Consider the following 27,734-nt stretch of genomic DNA (forward strand, 5'->3'; position numbering starts at 1 on the left):
CAGCCTTGGTTTCAGGTGCTGCTTGCTTGGTGTTCGAACCTGGGCATTTTTCTGTGGCTCCGCCTCTTTCAGCAGGTTGGGACTGTGAGGTACCTTGCTGGTTCGCCTTACTGCTTCACTCTAAGTGTCTCGTCTTTCTGACCCATGTTGATAGCCATTTGTATGATGATCAGGTGGTTTCTTTGATGGTGTCCCACCTGCGGTCTTCTTTTCAGTGACTGTATGAAGTTTCTTGGCAGTCTTTCTGCCATTTTCTTTCTCTTCGTCGGTTTTGGACCAGTTTGCTTTTATTTTCTTTCTTGTTTTTTTTCTGGATCGGCATCCCGTGCCTAATAGTGTTGCTCTTATCGTATGGCTGTTGTGGTGCCACTGCTGCTAGCGTTCGGGGTGGGTGTTACTTCTGCTCCATTCTGCTAGCTTTCTCGTGCATTTTTTCACCTCTGGCCTGCTCATGCACCGCCTGAGCCTTCTTGGTCTTTGGGTCGAGTTCTTTCTTTTGTTTTTTTCTCCTTGCTTCGTTGTGGCTTTTGTGGTTCGGGATTGCTTTTGGAAGGCCCTGCTTTTGTTGGCCGTGGCCTCTAGGGTCGGGTTGGGGAGCTTCATGTTCTTCTCCGAGGGTTCTGTTTGTTTGGTCCAGGTGGTCGTTTTGTTTGTTTAAAGCATTCTTCTTTTCTGGCACAGAATGGGATGGCGGGCTTCTGGAGGGGTCCGTTGGTTTTGGATGCCTTTCAAATATCCACGCCGGTGGTGGATCATGTCTTGTGACCAGTGGCTGCTTTACGTCGCTCCCTCCGGGCCACTGGTTCGGTGCATGTGGATGCCCTCTGGTTCCCTGTTCCAAGACTCGTGTTTCTCAGGTTGTCCGTGGGGTTATCAAGTCTAGCCAGCCTGCGGTCTACCCTCGTGCCCATGATGTGAGGACCTATGCTACTTTCGCTGCTGTGTTTGGGATTATGTCTTGGGTTGACGATTGGTCACAGGGGGTTTTGGAGGTCAAATAGGATTCTAGGTGCCGGGTATCTTGTCGACATTCCGGGCCTACTCTGGCCTTGCGTTGCTTTCGGACATCTGTTGTGGCCTGTGGTCTCATCTTCGTCTTGAGACCTGCAGTGCTGCTGCCTCCCGGGTAAGTCCCTCTTTTACTGATCTGTGGGTAGCTAGCTTCAGGGAGTCGACAGGGCTCCCCACAGAAAACCAGTATTGAATGTAATGAAATGCCATTTTCTGGGTGATTCCCGGATGCTCCCTAACACCCTCCCTCCTTCCGGTTGGCAGTTTTTCATCATTCTACGAACTGGTGGGATGAGCAGCCAGCTAGCCTGAGCGAGCTTTTCGCTAGCGAGCGAGAAAAGGGGGGAGGGGGCATGCTAATGAGCGGGCACGTTGGTTGGATTTCGAATTGCTAGTTGGTTTTCTTTTAGGGGGGGTAGTTCTTTGGCTTTGTTCAGACGTATGTTGCAATTTTCACCAGTAGAGGGCTTGTATTGTTTCACCTACCTTTCTGTGTGCTTTCCCTGGTCGATGGCAGACTGGACAACTCTAAATGTTGAGTGCTTATATGAGCATTGCTCCCTGCACCTCTCTGAGGAGGCCAGTTTCTGGCTTGTGGCCCCACGGTAAACACTAGAACTTCTGGGACTGATGACATAAAACTAATAAGGCACATGTCAGTTTGATAGCTTCACTGAGCTAAAAATGGCGTTTCATTACATTCAACGCTGGTTTTTTGTTTATGTAAATGACCTTGCAGAGGAAGTGAGCTTGTATATGATGATGATTGCAGATGATGCAAAGTTAGCCACTGCACTGCACTGCATTAAAATATGACAAACCCATTGTGCGCCAAAAATAAATTCTTTCCAAAAATTATTTTCTCTTCTTATATTGTGAAAATGCAGTCTCTGATCACAGGCAATCTATAAAAAAAATATATTGTATGTGACATACATTAGCCACGATGGAGCTGGGAAGTTAAGCAAATTATGGGCGCTGAGCGATGGAGCGCTCAAAGTCACTAGGCCTCACCACCTCGTGGGGCAGCAGCTGTTGCGAATATAATGTTTCACAATTATTTTGATGTTTCTCATTCGTTTTTTCTCTGTTTTTTTGCTGTAATATTTTTCAAAAGTGTGTAATTTGTGGAATTTATATAGTTCAATGTGTGGAACATTGCTGTGCTCAAAATCATGGGGCTCATATATATGACAGGTATTATATTATATTATATTCTACGATCAATCAAACGGTATTTCTGGGGAGAGCCCCGTCGGCTCCCCGGAGCTATACAGGCTGATATGCTAATGTCAGACTTTGGCATCAGCCATGTGTATGGAGTTCTGTGGGTCTATCAGGGACCACAAACCAGAACCTGGCCCCCTCAGAGAGGCAAGGGAAGCAATGGCCTATAGAAACCCCCCATGTGGTAATTACCTAAGTGTAGTTACAGGATGAGAGCTACGCTTGTGGTGTCCCGTCTTCCCAGCACTCTTTGTTATATAACACTTTGAAACTATTGACGGTCTTGGCTTCCACCACCTTCTCACGTAACTTGTTCCAACCGTCTACCACTCTTTGTGAAAGTGAATTTTCTTATATTTCTTCGGCATATGTGTTTAGCTAGTTTAAATCTATGACCTCTTGTTCTTAAAGTTCCAGGTCTCAGGAAATCTTCCCTATCAATTTTGTCAATTCCTGTTACTATTTTGTATGAAGTGATCATATCACCTCTTTTTCTTCTGTCTTCTAGTTTTGGCATATTTAATGCCTCTAACCTCTCCTCGTAGCTCTTGCCCTTCAGTTCTGGGAGCCACTTAGTAGCATGTCTTGTGGTTGGAAGCATTCTATGTCTGCCATCGACCGGGTCGGGCACCCAGAAAGGTAAGCATCCCAAAACAAACCCCTATTCTGGTTAAATTTGCTACCTAACGCCGAACTATTGGATAGAACTCCCAAAAAAGATAAGGGCAAACTAGCATGACGTCACACGTCACCGCACCGCTGTCTGTGCAGCTCCCCCCTCCCAGGGAGGGGTAAGGGGAAGCCCCAGACCCCCACACCTGCGATCCACACCCCAGTTCTTCGGCTGATGCTAAAGGCACCGGTTGTGCGCTCCGGCTCCAGTGGTTGTTTCAGCACTGTACCTAGAGTGTAGTGTCTCTTCTAGGTGGTGCGTGAGAAAGGAGTGAGTCTCTAGTACTCGGGCTGCATGCGCCTAGGGTTCCCTTCCCTAGGTGCCCTGTAAGTACTGCCCTTGGGGCTTGGGGTTCCCTTCCACAAGTTCCTTGGGTCCTGCTTCTGCTAGGCTGTTTACTGCTTGATTTTCGGCCACCCTTTGTGTGATGGGGGCTCTGTCTCCCTTGTTCGCCTTAGGGTAAGGGGCAGTTTGCACTGGTAGGGGCGCAGGATACTGCACAGCTTGTTTTCACCTATATGGCAACTGGCTCTGTTCCGCCTGGGTACGCTGTACTCTTGTGGGGTTTTCTTTTTCTTTTTTTTTTATCTTCCTGGTGGGGTGGTCTGCCTTTGGTCTTTTCCCCTTTTGTACCGAGTTCTCTTCCTTCTTCCGGTGGTTCCTCCTGCTAGGTCCCCATGAGTGTACATGTCCCGGGGGCTCAGCTCTTAGAAAGTTGTTTGGTAGACATGGGCGCCAGTTAGCAGTACCCTGCCTGGGATTACCTGAGCACGAGTCCTTTTATAGTAAACGCTCAGGACCCTGGGAAACCCCTAGGGGGAGCGTGGGCTCGATGAATATAGCCCTGGAGTTCCCCTCTCGCTTTGTGCGAGTTCAAGGGTTGCTCTGTCTCCTTGTCTCAGGGTGACTGTCTCGGTTTTGCCTCTGTCTGCTGCCTGTGGGGTCGGTGACACCTTCAGCCCTGAGTCCTTCGAGTTTTGTTGCTTGTTTGTGACTCGGTTACCCGGTCTTATGCTGACTATGTGGTGCAGGCAGCACGGACCTTGCACTTAGGGTTTTGGTGGTAACGCGCTAGGTTGTTTGCTCCTCTGAAGCTCCGAGGCTGCCCTGTTTTGGTTGGTGGTCGTGTCGGGGTCCCCCCCCCCTCCTCCCTGCCTCCGGGTCCTTCCTGCCTGTGGGTTCAGGGTCAGGGCGGGGCTTCCATGGTTTTGAGACTCGATTGGTCTCAGGGAATTCCCCTTCCGGGGTAGCGATGGGGGTATTCGAGCCTGTTTCTCCAGCCGTGTTGTCTGTCTGCCGTGTTGTTATTTGTTTTGTCTTTGTGCTTTTCACGGCTGCCCCGGTTTTTTCTTGTGAGGCTGGGGCTTTGGGGGACGGCTCGGCCCCAGGGCCTGCCGTGTGGGTTCCCGGGGCTGGGGGAGGAGCTGACTTGGGGGGCCTCAGGCCCCTTTGAACCCCGCCGTTTTTTTTTTCTACCTTCTGAGCGGGGCTTGCGGTAGCACGGAATGTGGTTTTTCCTTCCCCACTCTCCACACGAGTTGTTGGTGTCGGCCCCTCCCCGGGCTTGGTTCCTTGTCCCTTAAGCCCGTTGGTTTCATCTTGTCGGTAGGTGCTCTTCTCCGTTATTCACCCCCCTTTTTCTTGGGACGGGACTTCTGTCATGTTCCCCTCTTCTTGGGGTTCTGCATGACTTTTGGTCTCGGGTGCGACTGGGCCTTTTCTATGCCTTCGTCATTTGTACTTGCTTCTGTGTTCTCGAAGGTTCAGGATGGTTTTTGCTCCTTCTCATATTATTGGAACGTCTGTTGTCTTTTGGTGAGGCTTCCCTCCAGTCCTTTTTAGGGCTTGTTGGTCCTCTTCTGTGTTTCCTCGTGGTTTTTGGCCCTGTCTCATTGTTTTGTATATGTATCTTCTCTCCGTGCTGTCTCGGCACTGCTCGTTTTCCTTCCATACTCCTGGTCCGGGATGCCAGATCAGACTACTTGTGGCCCGGTTGGGGTACTTGTAGCCCAATTGGGCTCTTGGTAGCCCGGTTGGGTTCCAATTTGGTTCATTATTTTCATTAAATGAGCCGGCTATGTGTGTCGTTGCTTACTCTTTTTTTGGCTTCTGTTCCCGTGTGTTGGGCTGTTTCTTCTCTTAAGCGAATCACTTGGGGTACAAACTGTTGGGCTACTTTTCTTTTGTGTCCTGTGCATGTGCCGTGGGAGTTTGCTTTGGTTCGGGCGTTGTGCACAAGTGCTGGTGTTCTCCATCTATTTTCTCTCGAGTGCTTTGCCTCTCACTCTTCTCTTTCTCCAGTCATGCCCCGTTGCTCTTGGGGGTGTTCTGGAGTGCCGCTATAGGGGAGGACGCCAGGTTTTCTCTGCATTTTGGGGGGGTACCTCCTTCGCCTCTTCCTTACTCTTCTCCTACATGAGTGGCTCTGGCCTGCTTATGCGGATGGTGCTCCCGTTTTTCTGGGCTGCGAGTGCATGATACCCTCGCTGCTTCCGGCAGCACCAAACTAGTAACATTGTCATGACCCTTCCGTGCCTATGTTCTGCAGGTGAGTTAATGCGGTCCAGGGTCTCCTTCGTCCAGGCGCTGGTTCGTTTTGGGGGTACGAATGGGAGTACATACGTACATGAGAACATAGAACATACAAACAGGGGTGCCTGCAGCGGGCCTATTGGTCCATACTTGGCGGCTCTTGTTCCTTACCTTCCGATTCAAACGTCAGAACACAGGTGACTGCAGGAGGCCTCTTGGCCCTTACGAGGCGGCTCCTGACTATGCCCATCCAGTCCCTCTCCAATGCATGTCCACCCATGCTTGTGTTTCGGGGCCCCACCTCCACCATGTTCCAAGGTACAAAGGTGGAGGTGCCTGCTATGTGGTACATGTTCCTGTGTCCAGGGGTATTGTGTGGTGACTTTTGCTGCGGTTTTGGTGCTGCATTTGCGTGTTGGGGTATGGTTGTGGCATTTTGTTTGGCCCTTCCGTGCTTCTTCTTGGGGCCTTCTTTGTTTGGGTTCTTTGTTCCCATGACTTTTCTGGGTCCCTCATTCCTTGCCGGTCTTGCTGTACCAGGCTTCGCTTTTCCATGTACATTGGATTCTCTGTACTCCCGTAGTTGTGCTTGCTAGGGATGAGTTTTGGCTCTTAGTCCCGCCTCTTGCCTGTCATTTGACTTTTGTACAGGTTCTTGAGCCTTCTAGGCTATCTTCTCTGCACTTGACGCTGGGTGTGGGGTTGGCCTCCGCCACATCCCTTCCTCATGCACTCCTATTGTCTCCTACAGACACTGGTGTGCTTCTTCTCTCTCTTCTACGGCTCATTTGGGCATTCAGTTCAACATGTTTTCCCCGTTACGTGTGCCCCATGTGTTCCTTGCCTTGTATTTCTCTACCCTGTCGCTTCCTCTGAGGATTTTGCTTGTGGTGGTCATGCCCCCTCTGGATCTTCTGTCTCCCGAGCACGTGTTGGGACATGTCCAGCGGCTTTTGGTGCTGGTCCGGTCCCTTAGTTCCCGTTTGCTGCCTACCTTCTTCGTTCCTCAGCTTCCTTTTGTCCCACACGTTGAGTGTTTTGTTTGTGCCTTTTGACTCTCCTATTGCCAGGTTTTGATTCTGGTTCTTGGCTTTCCCGGCCTGTTGGCGTTTTCGGAGTCTCGCGGTGTCCCTTCTCTGGAGTCTGTCGGGGTCTTGGTCTCCAACCTCTTGGCGGCTTGCTTGCATTGAGATGTTTTTCGGTACGGCAGACGTTCCATCTCCTACTTTGCTGGTTCGGGTTTACGGCTCTGCCTGCTCGATGGTCGCACCCGGGGTCTTCCTGCGGCTTCGCCTCTTCCTCAGCTCATTCGGCTCTGCCTCGAGTCTCGCCTTCTGTTGGTGGTCAGGTGGTTTGGTTGCTAGTGTCCCACCTGCATGCTTCTTCTTGGCGGCAGTGTGGGGGTTTTTGGCGGTCCTTTCTTTTCTCCTCTGTCTTTTCTCATCTTGATTTCTCCTCTGTCCCTTCTTAGGTGGCTGTGTTTTGTTGGCGTTGTCTTGTTCCTCTTGTGGGGGTTCGGGGCCGTCATTTTGCCGCATGCTGTTGCTTCATATAAGACGGCGCTGGCGGAGCCGCTTAACTTGCGTTCGGTATTGATGTTACTTCTAAGCTGTTCTGCAAGCTGTCTCGTGCGTTGTTTCATCTCCGGCCTGCTCATGCACCGCCTGTGCTGTCCGGGTCTTTGGGCAGAGTGCTCTTTTCTTTCTTCTCCTCGGTTTATGGTGGCCCCTCCTATACTGGTTTTCTGCTCCTTCGGTCGGGGCGGTAGGTTTGTTCATCTCTAGCCGTCTCCTTATCTGGCAAAGATTGAGACTGCTGTTTTCTGGAGGGGTCCTTGGGTTTTTGATGCATGGTTGGTTAGGCCGGGGATGTATCGTGTTTTGTGGCCCGTGGCGGTTCTCTGCCGTTTTTTGCGGGCTTTGGCTTCTGTGTCCGTGGACGCGTTTTGGGTTGTTCCGGTTTACCTTCTTCCCTGTTCGCAGGTGCAGGTTTCCCAGGTCGTCCGCAGGATTCTTACGGCTAGCCAGCCTGTGGTCTATTCCCGTGCTCGTGACGTTCGTAAGTTCGCGGCTCTTGACGCTGTTTTTGGCAACGTGGCCTGGTTTGACATTCGGGCGCAGGGTTTTTGGTGGTCGGATAGGGTCCTGGCTCCTCGTTGTCTCATACTTGTTCCTGGGCCTAGTTGGACCTGTGTCGCCTTGGGTCGACGGTTGCAGCCAGTTGTCTCGGTTTTGAGTTGAGGGGCGTGCAGTGACCGCCTCCCAGATGAGTCCCTCTTCTTTCCTCTGTTGGTAGTTACCTCCGTGGAGCTGACGGGGCTCCCCCAGAAAACCAGCGTTGAATGTAATGAAACACCATTTTCTGGGTGTGACCCGGAGGCTCCCCGGCATCCCTCCCTCCCTCCGGTTGGCGGTTTTCGCGTTTTCTTGACATCCTGCCTCAGAACTGGGGTGTGGATTGCCGGCGTTGGGGTCTGAGGCTTCCCCATTCCCCTTCCGGGGAGGGTGGAGCTGCACAGACAGCGGCGCGGCTACCATCCTCTTTTGTCCGATCGTGTTGGTCGAGCGGTTAAGGGATCCTGTACGCCAGCAGAGTGCTCCTGGCAGTATGGGTTCGAGTCACTTCTGGGGTGTGAGTTTTCAGTTACATTATATGTAAGTATTTACATTTGTGTTCACCATAGCGAACCACTGAGCTGATATGGTGATTCCAGATAACAACATGCTGCCACACACCCGCCAGCAGACGACGCTCCCTCGATCCTCCCTCACTCACCAACAATATTCTTCCTCCCACATTGCTAATTCTCACCACAATCCTGTTCACTAAATCATGTAAATGAATAATTTTCCACATGTTTATTTTGTAAAGGAACATGAGAAGTCGTTTGAAGAATTTTAGACTGACGAAATAATGGCAGTGTGCTGTGGCTAGCGCTGTGAACATCTTGAACAGTATTTACTCACTGATATCTGAACAGTGTACACAGTCTTTATCACAGTCAATCTCTTCTATAATACCATCATGGCTAAATAATACCAAATACATATATATTTGGACATTTTTAGGCAATGCTTTGGTCACAAGCTGAACAGTAATGCTGTTAGGTCATGCTGCATGTGCCAGCCTTGGTTACTCACTCAGTACTGAGGCCTTCACACTCGGGAATGTTGGTCACTATTTTTTTTTAAATGGCATCTGTTCATGAGAGCCCTGAGGAAGCTGACGTGAACCCCTGTAGCCGTGGGAGTTTTGAATGATGCGCTATACCTATGAGAGCCCTGAGGCGCATTGTGCACCACCCGTCAAGAGCCTCAAGGTGCGTTGTGCAATGCAGTGGTTAATGAGGAGAGTAAATAGAACTGAATAGAACTGTTTGCAGATGATGTATATTTAATGAGGAGAGTAAGAACTGAATAGGACTGAAGGGTGCAAGGAGACCCTAACAGACTTCATGAGTGGGCAGATAATTGGCTGCTGGAATTCAATCGAAATAAGTACAAAGTAATCAGAATGGGTAAGGGAAACAGTAGACCTCTATTTATACATTAAGGGAATAAGACCTGAGAATAGACATAATCCCAACACTAACACCTGAAGCACATGTGAACAGGATAACAACAACAGCATATGGGAAGGTAGCAAACATAAGAACATTCAAGAATCTAAACAAGGAAGCTTTCAAGTCAATATACACTGACTATGTGAGAACATTACTTGAGTATACAGCTCCAGCATGGAACCCACACCTTATGAAGCAGAAACAGAAACTTGAAGTTCTGAGGGTTACCAGCTAGATTAGTGCCTGACTTGCAATGCCGGCTATGAAGACAGGTTGAGAGAACTCGGCCTTACAACCTCATAGGAGAGAAAAAAATGAGAGGGGGGATATGATAACTTCATATAAGGTAAAGTGGATAAAGGAAGCCTATTAAAAAAAAAAAAAAAGCAAGCTATGACAAGGGGACACAAGTGGGAGCTGAACATGCAGTTGAGTCAGAGATGTAAGGTGGTGCTAATTACCTGTATGGGTAGTTGGCTGGCAAAATGCATTGGAGTTGGAGGAGTTTGTTGTAGCCAATTCCATTCACAACTTTAAAAATAAATGAGGAAAACATTAACGTTAAGAGAAGTAATTATTGTGCCAGATATATATGACTCAGAAGCGAGGCATAAAGGGCTAGATCTCACGCCCCCATAGTCACTGATAGGTATGGGTCAACTGTACATGTTTGTTTTATTGCCAATTTAGCAACCGACTTCTTCACTTGGTATGTTTTTGTACAGGTTTTGACTCTCAGATGGATTTAAGATTTATATTTATTTAAAGCTATGTTTATTTTTAACTACAGTTGAATGAGAGGAGATCTTCACTATTTCCATATCTGTGAACTTGTATCTTTAATTAAGAAACAGTATAGTATTGTCAGTTTACTTTTATACTTTTCAGTGAAGAATCTCAAATTTTGGAAGATATTCGCCGTGACATAAGTGATCATCTGGGACAGCTGAAAAAAGCAAGAGATAAAGGCAAAAGGTTTCGTCTTCGAAGTGAAATAAAAACATTTAGAAAGGAGCTTCGTGAAAGGTAATGGGCAAGATTAGTTCTGTTTATTATATTTATAAATATTATATATGGAGATAAAAGAAACAACCCAGTAATGATTTAACCTTGCACTGCTCCAGTCACTATCTGTTTCCTTTTGTGCTCCAATCACTAGGTTGATTTTTCCCATTTGATTTGTTAACTGTAATGTTTCTAGCAATGCATACCTCAATGTTGTACTTGTAAATAGCTGTGCAATCCAGTGGTTAAGCATTTACTGTACTGCAGTGTTCAGATATTTAATTATTTTATAAACCCCATGTCTATTTGTAATATTGTACATCTCATCATATAATTGAAACACTGTAACCACTCCAAAATTTTCTTTAAATATTGTGTGTCTTGGAAATATTGTTACGAATAGCACTGACTGACCTGACGGCCCTCACAAGACTGTCCCATGGCCTACCTTGAGGTTACCTTGAGGTTACCTTGAGGTGATCTCAAAGCTTAGCGACCCTGCGGCCCGGTCGTCGACCAGGCCTCCTTGTTGCTGGACTGGTCAACCACGCTGGTTGACAGCCAAAGTGGTGAGGAACTAGGAGCTTATCTTGAGATAACTTGAGATAATTTCGGGGCTAAGTATCCCCGCGGCCCGGTCCTCGACCAGGCCTCCACCCCCAGGAAGCAGCCCGTGACAGCCAACTCCCAAGTACCTATTTACTGCTAGGTAACAGGAACATCAGGGTGAAAGAAACTCTGCCCAATGTTTCTCGCCAGCGCCCGGGATCGCACCCGGGACCACAGGATCACGCATCCAGTGTTCTGTCTGCTCAGCTACCGGCTCCCTTGTGTTTGGGGGGAGGGGAAGGAGTGTTAAATAAATTGAGAAGTATTCAAAATATTCATTATTACAAAGAGATCCATACATTACAGGCACTTGATGTGTGAGCAGTCACAATCACTTGGTGTGAACTATCACATTCATTTGAAGAGTGAGCTATCACAATACACACATGGTATGAACAATCACAATCATATGAGGCATGAGTACTCATATTACATATGGTGGGATTTATCACATTAAACACAAGGTGTGATCTGTTACACTAGCACAATGTGTGAGCTATCACATTAAATAAACACAAGGCATGAGCTATCACATTTAACACAAGGCATGAACTAGCATCACATTTAACACAAGGCATGAACTAGCATCACATTTAACACAAGGCATGAACTAGCATCACATTTAACACAAGGCATGAACTAGCATCACATTTAACACAAGGCATGAACTAGCATCACATTTAACACAAGGCATGAACTAGCATCACATTTAACACAAGGCATGAACTAGCATCACATTTAAAACAAGGCATGAACTAGCATCACATTTAACACAAGGTGTAAGTTATCACATTAAACACAAGGTGTGTGAGCTATCACATTTAACACAAGGTGTGTGAGCTATCACATTTAACACAAGGTGTATGAGCTATCACATTTAACACAAGGTGTGTGAGCTATCACATTTAACACAAGGTGTGTGAGCTATCACATTTAACACAAGGTGTGTGAGCTATCACATTTAACACAAGGTGTGTGAGCTATCACATTTAACACAAGGTGTGTGAGCTATCACATTAAACACAAGGTGTGAGCTATCATATTTAACACAAGGTGTGTGAGCTATCACATTTAACACAAGGTGTGTGAGCTATCACATTTAACACAAGGTGTGAGCTATCACATTAAACACAAGGTGTGAGCTATCACATTAAACTTGAAGCATGATCTGTCACATTAAATGCACGGTATAAGCTACCACATAAACAGGTGTAATTTCCTTAGTATAGTTACAGGATGAGAGTTAGGCTACAGTGGTGTCCCATCTTCCCAGTACCCTGTCAATTAACACTTTGAAACTACTGAGAGTTTTGGTCTCCACCACCTTCTCACATAGCTTGTTCCAACTGTCTACCACTCTGTTTAAAAAATAAAACTTTATAAATTTTTTTTGGGGGGAAGCCACTTCGGCTCCCTGGACCTATCCAGGCTAATATATATATTATTAGACTTTGGCATCAGTGTGATTGGAGTTCTAGGCCTACTGGGGACCACGAGCCAGAACCTGGCCCTCTCAGAGAGGTGCTAGAAGCAATGGCCTATAGAAGTGCTATCTGGCCTACTTAGAATTTGGAGCATTCTATGTCTGACATCGACCGGGCCAGGCACCCCAGAAAGGTAGCCGCCCCAAAACAAACCCCCTATTCAGGTTAAAACTACTACTGAAAACTAACAAATGGACAGAACTCCCCAAATGAAAACGAGCAAATGAGCATGACGTCACACGTGCCGCACTGCTTGTCTGTGCAGCTCCCCCTCCCTTGTCTGCGCAGCTCCCCCCTCCCTTGTCTGCGCAGCTCCCCCCTCCCTTGTCTGCGCAGCTCCCCCCTCCCTTGTCTGCGCAGCTCCCCCCTCCCTTGTCTGCGCAGCTCCCCCCTCCCTTGTCTGCGCAGCTCCCCCTCCCTTGTCTGCGCAGCTCCCCCCTCTCTTGTCTGCGCAGCTCCCCCTCCCTTGTCTGCGCAGCTCCACATCCCAGTTCTCGGCTGATGTGTTTGAGGCTCGGTCGTGTTGCTCCAGCTCCTGATTCTCTCAGTGTTGTGCTGTGCCTTGTGTCCAGTACATCTCTTATGGTGGTGTGCGAGCTGGGAGTAATTTTCACAGGTACTTGGGCTGCATGTCCTTAGGGTTCCCTTCCCTGAGTGTCTTGTAAGTAGCACCCTTGGGGCTTGGGGTTATCTTCCACAAGTCACCTCTGTTCGTCTTTTGCTACTCAGTCATTGACTGCCCTGGGAGTGTTGGGGGTTTATCTTGGGGTAAGTGGCTGTTTTGTGCTGGTAGGGGTGCAGGGTACTGCACAGCTAGTTATCACCTACTGTAGTGGCTGGCTCTGTTCCTCCTGGGTATGTTGTCCTTTTGTGGGGGTTTTCTTTTCATTTTTGTTTCTACCCTGAGGGGGTCTGCTTTTGTTTCCCTTTCCTCCTTGTTATATTAGTGTTTTGACCACCTGTGTTTTGGTGGTACCCTCTGCTTGGCCCCCGTGAGTGGACACATCCCGAAGGTTCAGTTTTTAACAGTTTGATTGGTAGATTTGGGCACCGGTTAGCGGTATCCTGCCTGGGCTTACCCTTAGCGTTAAGTCTCAGGGTCCTGGAAAACCCCGTGGGGGTGCAAGGGGTCCAATGGATGCGACCCCTTACATCTCGCCTTGTGCAAGTTTGAGGGCTTCTCTGTCCCCTTTGTCTCAGGATGACACTCATTGTTTTTGCCTCCGTCATGCTGGCTGTTGGGTAGGTGACACCTTCAACCCTGAGTCCTGCGAGCATTGTTACTAATTTGTGACTCAATTCACCCAATCGACTGATGATATTATCTGGGTGCAGGTGGCTCAGGTGTTGCATGCTAGGTTACTGCAATGTGCTAGGCTGGTTGCTTCCCTGGATGCACCGAGGCTGCCCAGCTTTGTTTATAGCATCCCAGACATGGGGGTGTTGGTCTCTTCAGCCTTGGTTCAGTCTGCACTCCCTCATCCTTCTCCTGTTGCTGTTCATTCTGGTCCTTCCTTCCCCTTGCTTCTGACTCTGAAGCGTCTGAGGGCTTTGGAGTCGGGTCGAGGTTTAGAGGATTCTGAGACTCGGGCAGTTTTGGGGGTTGCCCCCTTCCGGGGTGGCAATGGAGGTACGGTACAACCTCTATTCAACGCACAATATGGAACCAACCCCAGTGCATTGGAGTGTTGGAGTGTTGAAGTTGAACAGGGTCCTGGCTGGCCGTTATTTGGTAAACGTACCTGCTCCTCGGCGTTCTTGTGTTGCTTTGGGTCGCAGGTTGCAGCCAGTTGTCTCGACTTCACGTTGAGGAGTTTGTGGCCGCCGCCTCCCGGATAAGTCCCTATTTTCCTTCTCTTTGGGTATGTAGCTCCAGGGAGCCGCAGGGGCTCCCCACAGAAAACCAGCGTTGAATGTAATGAAACGCCATTTTCTGCGTGAGCCCCGGAGGCTCCCTGGCTACCCTCCTTCCCATCCGATCGGCTTTTTTTTTTCGTGTCGATTGAAGCCTAGTTTCCAAACTGAAGGCAGCCAGCGCAGTGAGGTCCGGGGGCCCCCCCTCCTCCTCTCGGGGAGGGGAGGGCTGCGCGGACGATCGGCGCGGCAGTAAATTGTGATAATTGCTTGTTTGCTTGTTTCCTTGGGATTGCAGGGAGTTTCTTCCTCTCTGTTCGTTTTTTTGTTTTAGTTTCTTACTATCTGGGGTTTGTTTTGTTATGCCTACCTTTCTGGGTGCCTAACCCCGGTTGATGGCAGATAAGGAAAAACCCCAACCACAATGGGGTTTTCCCAGGGCCATTGCTCCCTGAAACCTCTCTGAAGGGGCTAGGTTCTGGTACTGGTCCCTGGTAGGTTTGAACTCCATAGCTAATGTCCCGGTCTAATATAAAATACATTAGTACGATAAGCTCCAGAGAGCCTCCAGAACTTGCCTAGAAAAATGGCGTTTCATTACATTCAATGCTGTTTTTTTTTTATCTTGCTTTCTGCAGAGCTCCTTCCTTCCTGGTGCCCATTTGTTCCTTCTGAGTGGGTTGTTAGCTTCAGGGAGCTACAAGGGGCTCCCCCCAGAAAACCAGAATGAAATCCTCAATTTCTGGGCGAGCCCCGGTGGGTGCATTCACCCTCCCTTCTTACAGGTTATTGGGGAGGAAGGGGAGGGATGTCATCATCAAAAGATTGATCTGTTACTGAAGCAGCTGACTGACCTGAGCTGTCTCCCTCCTTCTCCCCAAAATTAGGGGAAAAGGTGGGGGCAAACTAGCTTGCACTAGTTTTGTGAATTTTTTATTGTTTATTTATATTGTTGGGGAGTTCTTTTGGTGGTTCTTTAGACTGCAGTCTCATATATAATTGACAGTGGTTTGTTTTGTTTCACTGATTTTCTGAATGGCTTCCTCGATGATGACAGATATGAATAAATTCATAGAAATGTTATCATAAGTGCCACTGCTTCCTGTGCCTCTCCAGAGGGGGGACCAAGGAGCTCATTTTCCCTCGTAGGACTAATAGAACTCCTCGACTGATGGCACCTAGTATCAGCCTAGTATCGCTCCATGAAGATACTATGCTAATACTAGGTGCCATCAGTTGTGGAGTTCTATTAGGTACTTGTCTATTCTCATCCAGAAACTTTGATTTCATTACATTCTGCACTGTTTTCTTTTCTAACAGAGAGAGTCGACTGGTCCAGCAAGTGCTGTTAAGTTGTGATGTGATTCTTGCCACTCTGACCAGCAGCAGTAATGATGGCCCTCTAAGGCACCTGCCTCAGCAACACTTTGATGTGGTAGTTATTGACGAGTGCTCACAGGTATTATGTCTTTTGTTTTGTTTTAATGTGGTTAAGCATTGTTATTTGTTATTATTTGAACCAGAGACTTGACTTTATTATGTAGGTTATATTAAATCAGTTGCAGCTTTGGGACTGGATTCAGATGAGAAAACAGTCATGCTTGTTGTATTTAGATGAAACCATAGATAATGCAGTCTGTCCTCTCAAGTTATCAACAATGATGTACTAAATTAACCAGAATCTAACATAACCGAGGGCCCACACATAGAAAATGTGACAACTTGTCATTTTATATTTCAGCTGGTCAATTTATTTTGTCATTATAATTTAGCCGTTGGGGGATTTATATGTCAAAATGCAGTACTGTATACTATTCAAGAGGACAGATTGGATAATGTCTAACTTGAGTAACATTCAGTAGAATTGAAGTACATCTTTGCAGCAGGAAAATATTAGTGCCTGCACTAAATAGATATACTGTAGTTGCATCAATGTGCATCAAAGGGGAGCCGGTCGGCCGAGCGGACAGCACGCCGGACTTGTGATCCTGTGGTCCCGGGTTCGATCCCGGGCGCCAGCGAGAAACAATGGGCAGAGTTTCTTTCACCCTATGCCCCTGTTACCTAGCAGTAAAATAGGTACCTGGGTGTTAGTCAGCTGTCACGGGCTGCTTCCTGGGGAGTGGAGGTCTGGTCGAGGACTGGGTCACGGGGACACTAAAGCCCCGAAATCATCTCGAGATGACCTCAAGATGTTCCAATCATTTAGTGTTATTTCTGAGAGAGCCTCTCAGTAGCTCCTTGAGGTAGCATTGGGAGGTACTGAGGGGCCCAGCAGAGAGTGGCTTTCTTAATTAACATCCAGTTGTGGATTTTACCAGTTTAGTAGAAAATATTGTAGCTGTGACTAGATACTAGATGTCTCATATGGGCTAATAGGCCTTCTGTAGTTACCTTCATTCTTGTGTTCTAGTACAGTATTTAGAATGTTTTGCAGATATCACTCGACTCATAAGTTTTGTCACCTCAGTACAGCATTTAGACTTGTGTGGTGTTACAGATAATAGTCTGTACATACTGTAGTTGTGAATGTAATGAAGTTCTAGTATTCGTCACCATTTCTCTGAAGCCCATAGTATGCATACAGGGGTACCTCAGTTTAAGAGTTTAATCCATTCCTGGAGACAGCTTGTATTCCGAAAACTCGTAAACCGAAGTTAATTTCTCCATAAGAAATGATGGGAAATGAATTAATCTGTTCCTGACTACGTAAAAACCTCGCTTCAAACTAAATTTTATACCTAATTCATCTAAATCTACACTACCAAAGTATGTTCAAGTTATTACTTACCCTTACTGATGACTGCTGTTGGGGTATGGAAGATGGTGAGGAGGAGGAGGAGGAGAGGTGTTATTGTTTGGAAGGGGAGTCCCCTTCCATTATAACATCAGGCAGTGAGGACCTCTCTGGAGTACATTCTCTGGCACGTTTTGCCTGCATACCATTAGGTCCTGGTTGTTTCTCACTGCTCGATGTTCTCACAACAAAGCAGTCCATTGATGATTGTTTTTCCCTTCTTCACAAGATGTCTCTGTAGTGAGGCATCACATTGTCATTGAAAAGATTAATGCAATGACCTACTACAGCTTTCTCTGGGCGAGTCGTTTCAATAAAAGTTTGCATTTCTTCCCACATCTGACACCACTTCTTAATGGTTGCGGAAGGGACTTTCGCTGCTGCCTCATCCTCCTCCACTGGAGGAACATCCTCAGATGTATCTTCTTGCTGTTCCTTTTGAAGGGCTTGGAGTTCTTCGGTGGTCAGTTCTTCATTGTGTTCTTCCACCAACTCCTCCACATCATCACCATCCAATTCCAAGCCCATTTGCTGGCCTAGAGTAACAATTTCCTCAACAATAGGCACATAATTTCCAGGCTCAAACCCCTCAAAGTCTAGTTCTGTCACACATTCAGGCCACAATTTTCTCCAGTCAGAGATCAGGGTTCTTTGAGTCACTTCTTGCCAGGCTTTGTCAATGAGTTTTAAAGCACTACAAATGTTAATAAAATGGTGTTTTCAGAACTCTTTGAGGGTGAGCCAATCACTAGGCTTCAATCACTTCAAAACATTTCCGGAAAAGTGCCCTTTCATAAAGTTTTTTAAAATTTGCTATGATTTTCTGGTCCATACGCCGAATTGGAGGAGTGGTGTTATGAGGAAGGAACTTTACTGTGAGAAAATTACTGTATCTATGCAACAATTCATCTTCCAAGCCTGGAGGATGAGCAGGAGCATTGTCGAGGAGAAGCAGAGTGGCAAATGTTTCTCCTGCAGATATTTTTCTATGGCAGGACACACCACTTCATTTACCCACTCCAAAAAAAAAAAAAAAAAATCCTAGTCACCCATGCCTTATTATTAGCCCTCCACATCACACACATTTGGTTTTTCTGCACTTTATACTGTTTGAAAAAACTTGGATTTTCAGAATGATACACAAGCAAGGGTTTAATTTTCAAATCGCCACTCGCGTTTGAACACAGCACAAGCGTAAACTTATCTTTCATAGTCTTGTGTCTGGGCAATGATTTTTCATCCTTGGTAATGTATTAATGTAATGACCTCTTAGGCAATCTTTTCCAGAACAGTCCTGTCTCGTCATAATTAAACACTTGTTGCGGTAGGTATCCTTCAGCCTCTGCAAACTCTCTTAAATTCTTCAATAAATCTTTCAGCCGCTGGTTTGTCTGAGCTGGCAGCCTCCCCACGTCTCGCAGCATTATGAATACCACTTCTTTTTCAAAAATTTTCAAATCTTCCCCCGCTTGCCTTAAAGTCTGTCGTATCTGCACTCGTTCCAGGGGTTTTTCTTTACAAGGTCTTCGTGAAATACCCTGGCTTTCTCACAGATGATGACCTCTGAAACACTATCACCCTTTAACTCCTTGTCATGTATCCAAATTAATAACAACTTTTCCACTTCAAGTATTTGTGGTCTTTGTTTCCTGATTGTGCTTACACCTTTTGCCACTTTAGCACTCATAACGTTCTTTTTCTTGGCAATTATAATGCATATCGTTGACGTGGCTTTGTTGTACTGCCTACAAAGTTCAACATCACGTGTACCATTTTCATGCTTCCGAATGATCTCTTGTTTTTCCTCTATTGTCATCCTCACAAGCAATTTCTTGCCTTGATCCTTATCACTGGCTTTCTTGGGACCCATGGTGAGATATATAATAACAACTTTTATGATCAAATGGCCAAAAATCCAACAAAACACTGTAAATTCTGATGAAGAATTCAGGCGGGATAGTCACTGGGCGTAAGTCACTGGTAAACTGAGGGGTGATCGATGTGTCACCACGTGCTAGGTCGGCCTGTACGCATGTCAACACCCTCGTCTTCCAAGGCAACGCTCGTATTCCGACGTAAATTTTCTGAGCAAATCCTGCTCGTATTCCGAAAAACTCGTATTCAGGGACACTCGTATTCCGAAAAACTCGTATTCAGGGACACTTGTATTCCAAGGTACCACTGTATTATGAAATTCTTGTACAGTATATGTATACATCTCCACTTGTAAGCTGAGGCTCGTCAAGTCTTCCCTGAGCCAGTAACAGTTTAGACCTCCAGAACAATGTCACTATGCTAGGCTCTTGTGACTTTACTCCACTCAAGCCTGACAGTGTCTAAATATACATATGGAAAATACTGGAGGGCCAGGTCCCAAATCTATACTGTAACATAACAACAAACTGGAGTGAACGATATGGAAAGAAATGCAGAATAGAACTAGTGAAAAGTAGAAGTGCCATAAGCATAATCAGAGAACACTGTATGATCATCAGAGGTCCACAGTTGTTCAATATACACCCTGCGAGCATAAGAAATATGGCTGGAAGAATCGTGGACGTCTTCAGGAAATGCCGGGCCAACCGGGCTGTGGTGGATATGTGGGCCTGCAGGCCGCTCCAAGCATTAGCCTGTTGGACCAAGGTCTCACAAGTCAAGCCTCGTCCTGAGCCAGGATTAGGGAGTAGAAAAACTCCTAGAACCCCATCCAGATGCAATCCAGGTCCAGGTACAATGAGCTTTGCAAATGGTCTCATCAGAGGTAAAGATGGATAAGGGAGACACGAGTTTAACTTAAGCTATTACCTAGTGACCCTCCCACTATGATAGAGCAGAAAGCAGCACCCTCAGCAGTAACTCACATTGTCATCCCTAGCACTGCCAGGCAATGTAACCCCAAAGCAAGAGCCAAATTGTCGTATATAACAAAGGAATTTATATTTTCATGAGGGTATAGTAAAAAAGCACACTTATGATTGTGGGCAGTTTGCCTTAGTAAAGTGTGTGTATCTATGATCTTGACATGCTCCCTCACCCTTGATGAGTCAAGACAGTCATTGGAATGGTACTTGTCACCAGTGAGTGGAGATTATCACAGGAGCATGGTGTGTTGAATGTGCCCATACAGTACCAGTGCCATAAGCTGAGGACAGCCAAGAGCAGCACCTCATTACTAAACCTTGTAATTTTAATTACATTAAAGGAAAATCTCAGGTGTTTTTTTGTCCATGATTCATCTGTTGCTGAGTACAGTCTACTTCCTGTTCCAATGATTTTCCTAAAAATGGATGAGAAAAATTGGAGGAAAGCTATACCAGATACAGTGTTTGGAAAATGCTGTGGTAAAGCACAATTAACAGAGGAGATGAACATAAATAAATATGTGGTTGACAAGGAGAGTTAGGTAGTGGATGCAGGATGTATGTCTACAATAGGAATAAAATGTAAACTACAGTAGTTTATTAAATTGGATGCCTGATGATTAATTATACTATAGTGCACATTACGCATCACATTAACGTGGCTGAAGATTAGACACCCAACCCACAAATCTGAAAATAAAGAATTGGCAACGACAATGCTTGTCCTTTGCAGATGTGTGGGTTAGGTGTGTATACTATAGTGGTATAGAGGAATCTTGAGGATTTGGCAGAGAGTGGCTTTGAGATCTTGTTTCATTTTCCTATTTATGTGGTCTCTATTTGGTCTAGACCCTCTGGGTTTATTTTAACATAAATAATAATGCTAATAATATGCAAAATTAAAAAAAAAAAAAAAAAAAAAGGAAGTGAAGCTAGAATTGTTCGGTTAAAGGGATTAAAAAAGGAATGTGTGTTATTTCATATACTGTAGTAAGCTTGACTGGTGATATTGCTATTTTAATGCCATACAGTGGAATTTGCAGAGCACAATACAGTATTAACCTTTTGCTCCTAATGTTCTAATTTCTTTTTATGGCATAGGATGCCTTACAGATGCAACAACTGTCATTTGTATTATATAAGGAAAACAAATGGTGGTGTAAAAAAAACCATGTAACTAGTATAAAAATAGTGAAGGTATGAAATTGCATATCTGTACTTTGCTACTTTGTAGTGATTCAGGATCAATGTCCCCACAGCCCGGTTTCTGACCAGTAAGAAAACTTATTTTATTCACTTAAATGTTTTATGGTATTACAAAAGTAACAATGTTTTAATTCCAATATAATATTACGAATAATTATGCTATTGTCCAGGCAATCGAGGCTGCATGCTACCTGTCACTTCTGCGTGCACCAAAGCTGATCATTGCAGGAGACCATTGTCAGCTTCCTCCAACCATTATATCAACTGAGGCTGCAGCAAAAGGGCTTGAACACACACTCATGGAGAGAATTATAGGTATGTTGAATCTATTGTTGTTATTTTGATGTGCAGTATATTGGTGGATTAAGATCTCAAGAGTGTCCAATAGATATTGTTAGGGGGGTCCCTTGAAAATCTTGAAGGCCTATCCTCAAGTTTTTTATTTTTATTTTGTTTAATTCTTTGGAAATATAGCATGCATTCTATCACCTTGCAGTTACCAGAAGACCTATCACCAGAATTTTATTAATACTGTTTATATCTCTTTGACACATACTTCAAGCATTGCTTGGGAATATTATAAATGCTTGAAGTAAAATATGGTCAAGGAATTAAGTGTTTTAGGGAGATTTTAGGTTGGCTCTCTTCAGAGTCTAAATTTAAAAGGAAAGAAAGCATCAGAGTTTATTATCACCAGCACTGCTGGTGATGAGCTAACAAGCTGTTAGCTCATGCTGTGTGCACCAGCCTTGGTTGCTCATTCAGTACTGAGGCTCTCACATCCGGATATGTTACCCATGATTTTTTTTTTAAGATCGCGTTTGTTTACTATCGGCCTTGGCTGGACTATACCTTCCCCTATCCCTCGCAGGGCATTTTAAATCGTGTGCTAGACCGTCAGTCGTAAATGTATGTATTGCACGGTTTAAGGGCTAAAGACACAGTGGAAAAACTGCTCAAGGAGCTAAGTAAGAAAAATGAAGTTTGTCCAGATGGAGTTTCACCATGGGTTCTAAGAGAATGTGCACCCGAGCTCAGCATTCCACTTCAACTGATTTTTGAGGCATCTCTGTGTACAAGAATCATAGTAGATGTGTGGAAAAAGGCTAACATAGTTCCAATCTACAAATGTAGTGGCAAGGAAGACCCCCTCAATTATAGACCTGTATCGCGAACAAGTGTAATTGTCAAAATATTGGAAAAAATAATTAAAGCTAAATGGGTAAAACACCTTAAGAAAAACAATTTAATATCAGACTGTCAGTATGGATTTTGATCTAGAAGCTCCTTTGTAACGAATTTACTCAGTTTTTATGATCGAGCCAAAGAAATTTTACAGGAAAGAGATGGTTGGGTTGACTGCATCTATTTGGACCTAAAAAGACTTTTGACAAAGTTTCACTTAAGAGATTATTCTAGAAACTGGAACATATTGGAGTGGTGACAGGTAAGCTTCTAACATGGATGGAAAATTTTCTAACTGATAAAATAGAAAAATGAGGGCAGTAATCAGAGGCAATGTATCGGACTGGAGAAATGTCACAAGAGTACCACCACAGGGTTCAGTTCTTAAACTAGTAATGTTCATTGTCTACATAAATGATCTACCAGATGGAATGCAGAATTATATAAACATGTTTGTCGATGATGCTAAGATAACAGGGAAGATAAGTAACTTAGATGATTGTCATGCCCTTCAAGACGACCTGGACAAAATAAGTATATGGAGCACCACTTGGCAAATGGAATTTAATGTAAATAAATGCCATATTATGGAATGTGGAATAGGAGAACATAGACCCCACACAACCTATAAATTATGTGAGACATCTTTAAAGAATTCTGATAAAGAAAAAGATCTAGGGGGTGGTTCTAGATCATTTTCTGTCACCTGAGGACCACATAACCACATAAGAGAACATTGTGTGAGGGGCCTATGCTACATTTTCTAACTTCGGAATTGCTTTTAAATTCCTGGATGGCAAAATATTAAAGAAATTGTTCACGACTTTTGTTAGAGCAAAGCTGAAATATGCAGCGGTTGTATGGTGCCCATATCTTAACACTTTGGCGTACCCCGCCCGCCACCCCTCAACTGTGCGATTTGGGTCCCAGGGTGTCACGGGATCGTGCGTAAATTCTGAAAAGTGTATACTCTCCAACTTTGTCACCTTAATTCTCGTCCTACGAGATTAAATTTGGTATCATTGTGTTCGCAATAGAATTCTCTACAGCACTAAATGCATATAAACTCCAAAAGCCCGGCTAATTACCCACAGCAAACAGAGAAAGTGCGAACGAGTTACCCAGGAGCGCGCAAACGCGATAAAATGTTTTCACTATTTTCACTCTGGTCACCTCAATTTTCGTCCTAGGTCTTTCATTTTGGTCTCAATGGGTTCGCAATAAAATTCTCTAGAGGAACATTGGCATATAAAATAAAAAACCTAGTCACGCTCCAACCGCCGACGAGTTGAAGACGGGCCACGCGTTAGCCGCAAGTGAGCGCTCAGACGCCTTCCAGCTACACTCCCAATTCCCGCCCTTTTCAAGCCTTTCTTTCGCAATTTTGTTCCTGGAATGGCCTTGTTCATGATCACTATCCATGGTGGAGTAAGCGTAGATAGTTTCTAAAGCCGCAGTAAGAAATATAGCCACAGAAAATAGCCGAAATGTTCACACGTTTGAGATGCAAGGGGAGGCGACATTGGTCACAACAGTGGAGCGAAAACAATGGGCCCACGGCGTGTGCCCAGCCGCCTGAGGGCCACGAGGCTCAACAAAGAAAATGGGAAGACATCGGCGCGCATTTTAAAACCAGTCCCCCAAAAATCGGATAAAAACCTGATTTTTGGCGATTATTTAAAGTGGATGACGCAATGCTGCGTCATCCCCGGCATTACCGACAATAAACGGATGACGCAATGCTGCGTCATGCCCGGGCGAAAGTGTTAAGAAGCACATCATCAAACTGGAAACGGTACAAAGACATGCCACTAAGGGGCTCCCAGAACTGAAGTATAACAGCTACGAGGAGAGGTTAGAAGCATTAAATATACCAAAACTAGAAGGTAGAAGAAAAAGGGATATGATCACTACATACAAAATAGTAACTGGAATCGATAAAATTGATTGGGAAGATTTCCTGAGACCTGGAACTTCAAGAGCATGAGGTTCTTGACAGGAAGTGAAATTTCCACAGATTTAAACTAAGCAAAGATGCCGAAGAAATATAAGAAAATTCACTTTCGCAAATAGAGTGGTAGACATTTGGAACAAGCTAAGTGAGAAGGTGGTGGAGGCCAGTTGATTGACAGTTGAGAGGAGGGACCAAAGAGCCAAAGCTCAACAACCTGCAAGCACAACTAGGTGAATACCCACCTGCCTGTTTGCTCGACTCCCTCCCTCCACCCCCCCATGCTCTACCAAATGCTCATCTCCCCCATCCCCCCTACTCCTTCTCCAGCATGTTGATGGTTAAATTACAGTACATTCAGCTATTTTCCATGTTACAGATTTTTTTTTATGTTGCAGCATTTCAATTACAGTATAAGATTTTTTACTGAATGAAGGCTGCCTTGTTAACCTGCAGTCTACTTTAAAATATTCTGCAAATACAGTAAATATAGGTGTAATATTCAGAGACATCCATATTTGCATGTGTTGCCTTTATGTTAACGTGATCTGAAATTTTTCCAGATGAGTGTGGAGAAGATGTTGTAAGAATGCTGACTGTTCAGTACCGTATGAACAACCTCATAATGCAGTGGGCATCATCAGCTATGTACCAAAATCGTCTTGTTGCCAATGCATCTGTTGCCGATCACCTTCTCAGTGAATTGACGGGTGTCCGTGCAAATGAAGACACAGGTAAAGTGAAGCTTAATTATTGGTATATTCTAAAAATAGCTGTAAAAGTGACTGCAAGAGTACATTGGTTTGCTGTTTAACTTGCATACGGTAAAGGTAGGTTTTTATCTCTGTAAGGATGTCAAAATTATGGAAAGTGTTTTCATATTATAATTTGTTTACCGAGTGTAGGGTCAATTTTGTATGGTAAAAATGATAACTGAAAGAGTATAAAAAATAATACAAATGATTTAGTAATGAACAAAATAGGCTCCATAGTGGAAAAATTGTATGTACATGGCATTCAACGACTTTGAGGAAACATATGCCAAAGGGTCTCGAGTGAGACTGGAGAATGATGAACATTCTGTATGTGGAATATAATAGAATGGTAATAAATACTGTGAAAATCTTTATGGAAGGAATTTAACATATGTTGGAGTTACTAATGTTATTAGTGAGTGATATTAATGTAGAAATACTCGAGGGTTATGTCTCCATGGTTGTTCATATTTTATGGATAGATTCATGCTGCAGGTCAAGGTAAGAATGCCAGAAATGGTGTGAAATTTGTGTATGACGGCAATAAATGGTGTACTGCACTATATCTTACATTTTATGTACATTATGCCTATGATGTATTTAGGATAGCACAAACTACATAGAGAAATAGTATAGATTAGGGAAAACTTTGTTGACATACAAGAGAAAGTTGCTAAACTTCTTGGGAAAAAGTACAGTATAGTAGGGTAAAGGTATCATTTATCAGCTGCTTAAGAACACAAGAATAAAGGTAACTGCAACACACATATTGAGTCATTCCATGCCAAATCATCATGGCTTCGAACTTGACCATCTCAGATTTACGTGAAATTTGGTAGGATGTTAGAGTACATGAAGTAACATATGTAAAACATTAGTATTCAGTGATGCATAATATTCATACAGCAGGGTTGCTAGTGTGATAAAAAAAAAGCTGAACAAAAAGAATTCATAACTTTGTTTCTAATTGAAGCAGAACCTTCAAGTTGGACTTGTTTTGAAGGTAAGGATGCATTATTTCGTTAAAAATTGTTTTTACTTTAAATATTAAGTTTTCTTGAGGGAACCCTTTGTGGCTGCTTGAAGCTACTATTTGCTAAGATATATGCTGGGTAGCTTTGGGTGGCTTTGGGTAATTCTACAGACCACACAGGAGACATTCCAGATTCATCTTCCTTTATAAGCTCAATATTTTCATAAAAGATCATCACAACATGTTTTTGCTTGACTTCACTGCTTGTTGAAGCCCTAAACAATGTATTTCCTGCCTTTCCTGAGGCACTAGTAGCAGGATGCCAAAAATATGCACAAATATAAAATGGTAAAGAATGGAAGGGTTTTGTCCGTCACAGGTAAACACAAAACACCAGTTGCACCACGACAACTCGGTGGCTGGCCAAAAAACTACATAGGTCTCTCGTGGGTGGAGGTGCCTGGGGTTGGACTCGTAAATGAAAGAATGGAAAAAATTGAAAGGTTGAGGTTTGACAGTTTGGTCTGGGAGTGTAATAATAACAAACCATAATAATAATTCATTAAACTCCTGCAGTAAACAACCACCTAAGTTTGCTGCCCTGAATCATGAGACAGACACAGACACACACACACACACACACACACACACAAATAAATATAAGATACACAAATATAAGAAATAAGTGAGATCAAGGATACTGGAGTTAAGTGATGTAATACAGCTGCCGACGGCTGTAATACTGTCTGCCGACGACACATTATTTCACTCGCGGAGACGAAACTTGATGATATTTTAAATTAGGTCATATTCCCATGGGGGCTACTCTGTTTGGAGACAGGACAGAAAAATTAGGAAAGGCAGTGGCATTGCTGTGCTGGTGAAAGAACACTTACAGATAAACAAAATAATGATTGCCAATCCATGAGAAGTTGACATAATAGCACTAGAGATCTGCAATCAGGATGATAACCTAATGATCATAAATGTATATAGTCCACTGCCATGCAACACATGGTCAAAGGAGGAGTTGGATAATAAATGAGGGTTCGGCCTTCCCTTTAGCTCTTCGCGTCTGGTCTTTTGACACGGGTGTATCACCATCTCTATGGTGATCAGGTGGCTTCGTTGATGGTGTCCCACCTGCGAGCTTCGTCTCGATGACAGTAAGTAGTTTCCTGGCATTTCTTTTCGCTTTTTTCTTGCTCTTCGTAGGTTGTCTTCTCTTTCGCATTGGGTTGTCGTGTCCTTTCTTGGTTTTTCAAAACCGTTAATTGATGCTTCTTACTGTTGCCTCGTATCGTGCAGAGCTAGCGGAGCCGCTCTGGCTTGCATTCGGGATGGACGTCACATCCGCCCCCATTCCATATGCTTTCTAAGCTTTGTTTCACCTCCTGCCTGCTCATGCACCGCCTGTGCCATTCTGGTCCTTGGTCAGGGGTGATCGCTTATCTTTCCTTGATTTGTGGTAGCTCTTCGGTTCAAGTTTGTTTTTCAAAGGCCATATTTTTGTTGGCATTGGCCTCTGCGGGTCAGGTCGGGGAGCTTCCGGCTCTCCTAAGACGCAGGGGTTTCTGCTCTTTTGATACTGTTGGTAGGTTTGTACATTTGCAGCCTTCTCCGTCGTTCTGGCGAAGGCCGAGACGGCTACTTTTCGGAGGAGTCCTTGGGTTATTGATGCTGGGTTGGTTCGGCCAGGGGTGCGTCATGTGTTGTCCGGTTGCGGCTCTTCGCCGTTATCTGCGTGCCGTAGCTGGGGATGCACTTTGGGTTGATCTGGTTTCCCTCGTTTCCTGTTCCAAGGCTTGGGTCTCCCAGGTCGTCCGCAGGGTTCTAAAGTCTTCCAGCGTGCGGTCTATCCTTGCGCCCATGCCGTTCGGATGTTTTGCAGCTTTCGCTACCGTGTTTGGTAACATGTCTTGGGCTTATTTCGGTTGGAGGTCGCACAGGTTCCTGGCCGCCCGTTAATTTGTGAGTGTGTCTGCTCCTGGGCATTTTTGTGTTGCTTTAGGTCGCAGGTTGTTGCCTGGTGTCTCGACTTCGCGTTGC

At 44.9% G+C, this 27,734-nt stretch overlaps 1 protein-coding gene across 2 annotated transcripts in view; it reads left to right on the forward strand.

Annotated features, from left to right (window-relative positions):
* LOC123760986 (DNA-binding protein SMUBP-2) overlaps positions 1-27,734 on the forward strand; it is a 357,511-nt gene that overhangs the window by 61,510 nt on the left and 268,267 nt on the right. For both annotated transcript variants that reach the window (XM_069339475.1, XM_069339477.1), the window contains exons 8-11: positions 9,894-10,031; positions 15,278-15,416; positions 20,992-21,136; positions 24,521-24,691. In XM_069339475.1, coding sequence (XP_069195576.1) covers positions 9,894-10,031; positions 15,278-15,416; positions 20,992-21,136; positions 24,521-24,691 — 593 coding nt within the window. The remainder of the gene's footprint in view (positions 1-9,893; positions 10,032-15,277; positions 15,417-20,991; positions 21,137-24,520; positions 24,692-27,734) is intronic.

This window comes from Procambarus clarkii, chromosome 41 (genome assembly GCF_040958095.1).
Source record: "Procambarus clarkii isolate CNS0578487 chromosome 41, FALCON_Pclarkii_2.0, whole genome shotgun sequence".
Classification (NCBI taxonomy): Eukaryota; Metazoa; Arthropoda; class Malacostraca; order Decapoda; family Cambaridae; genus Procambarus; species Procambarus clarkii.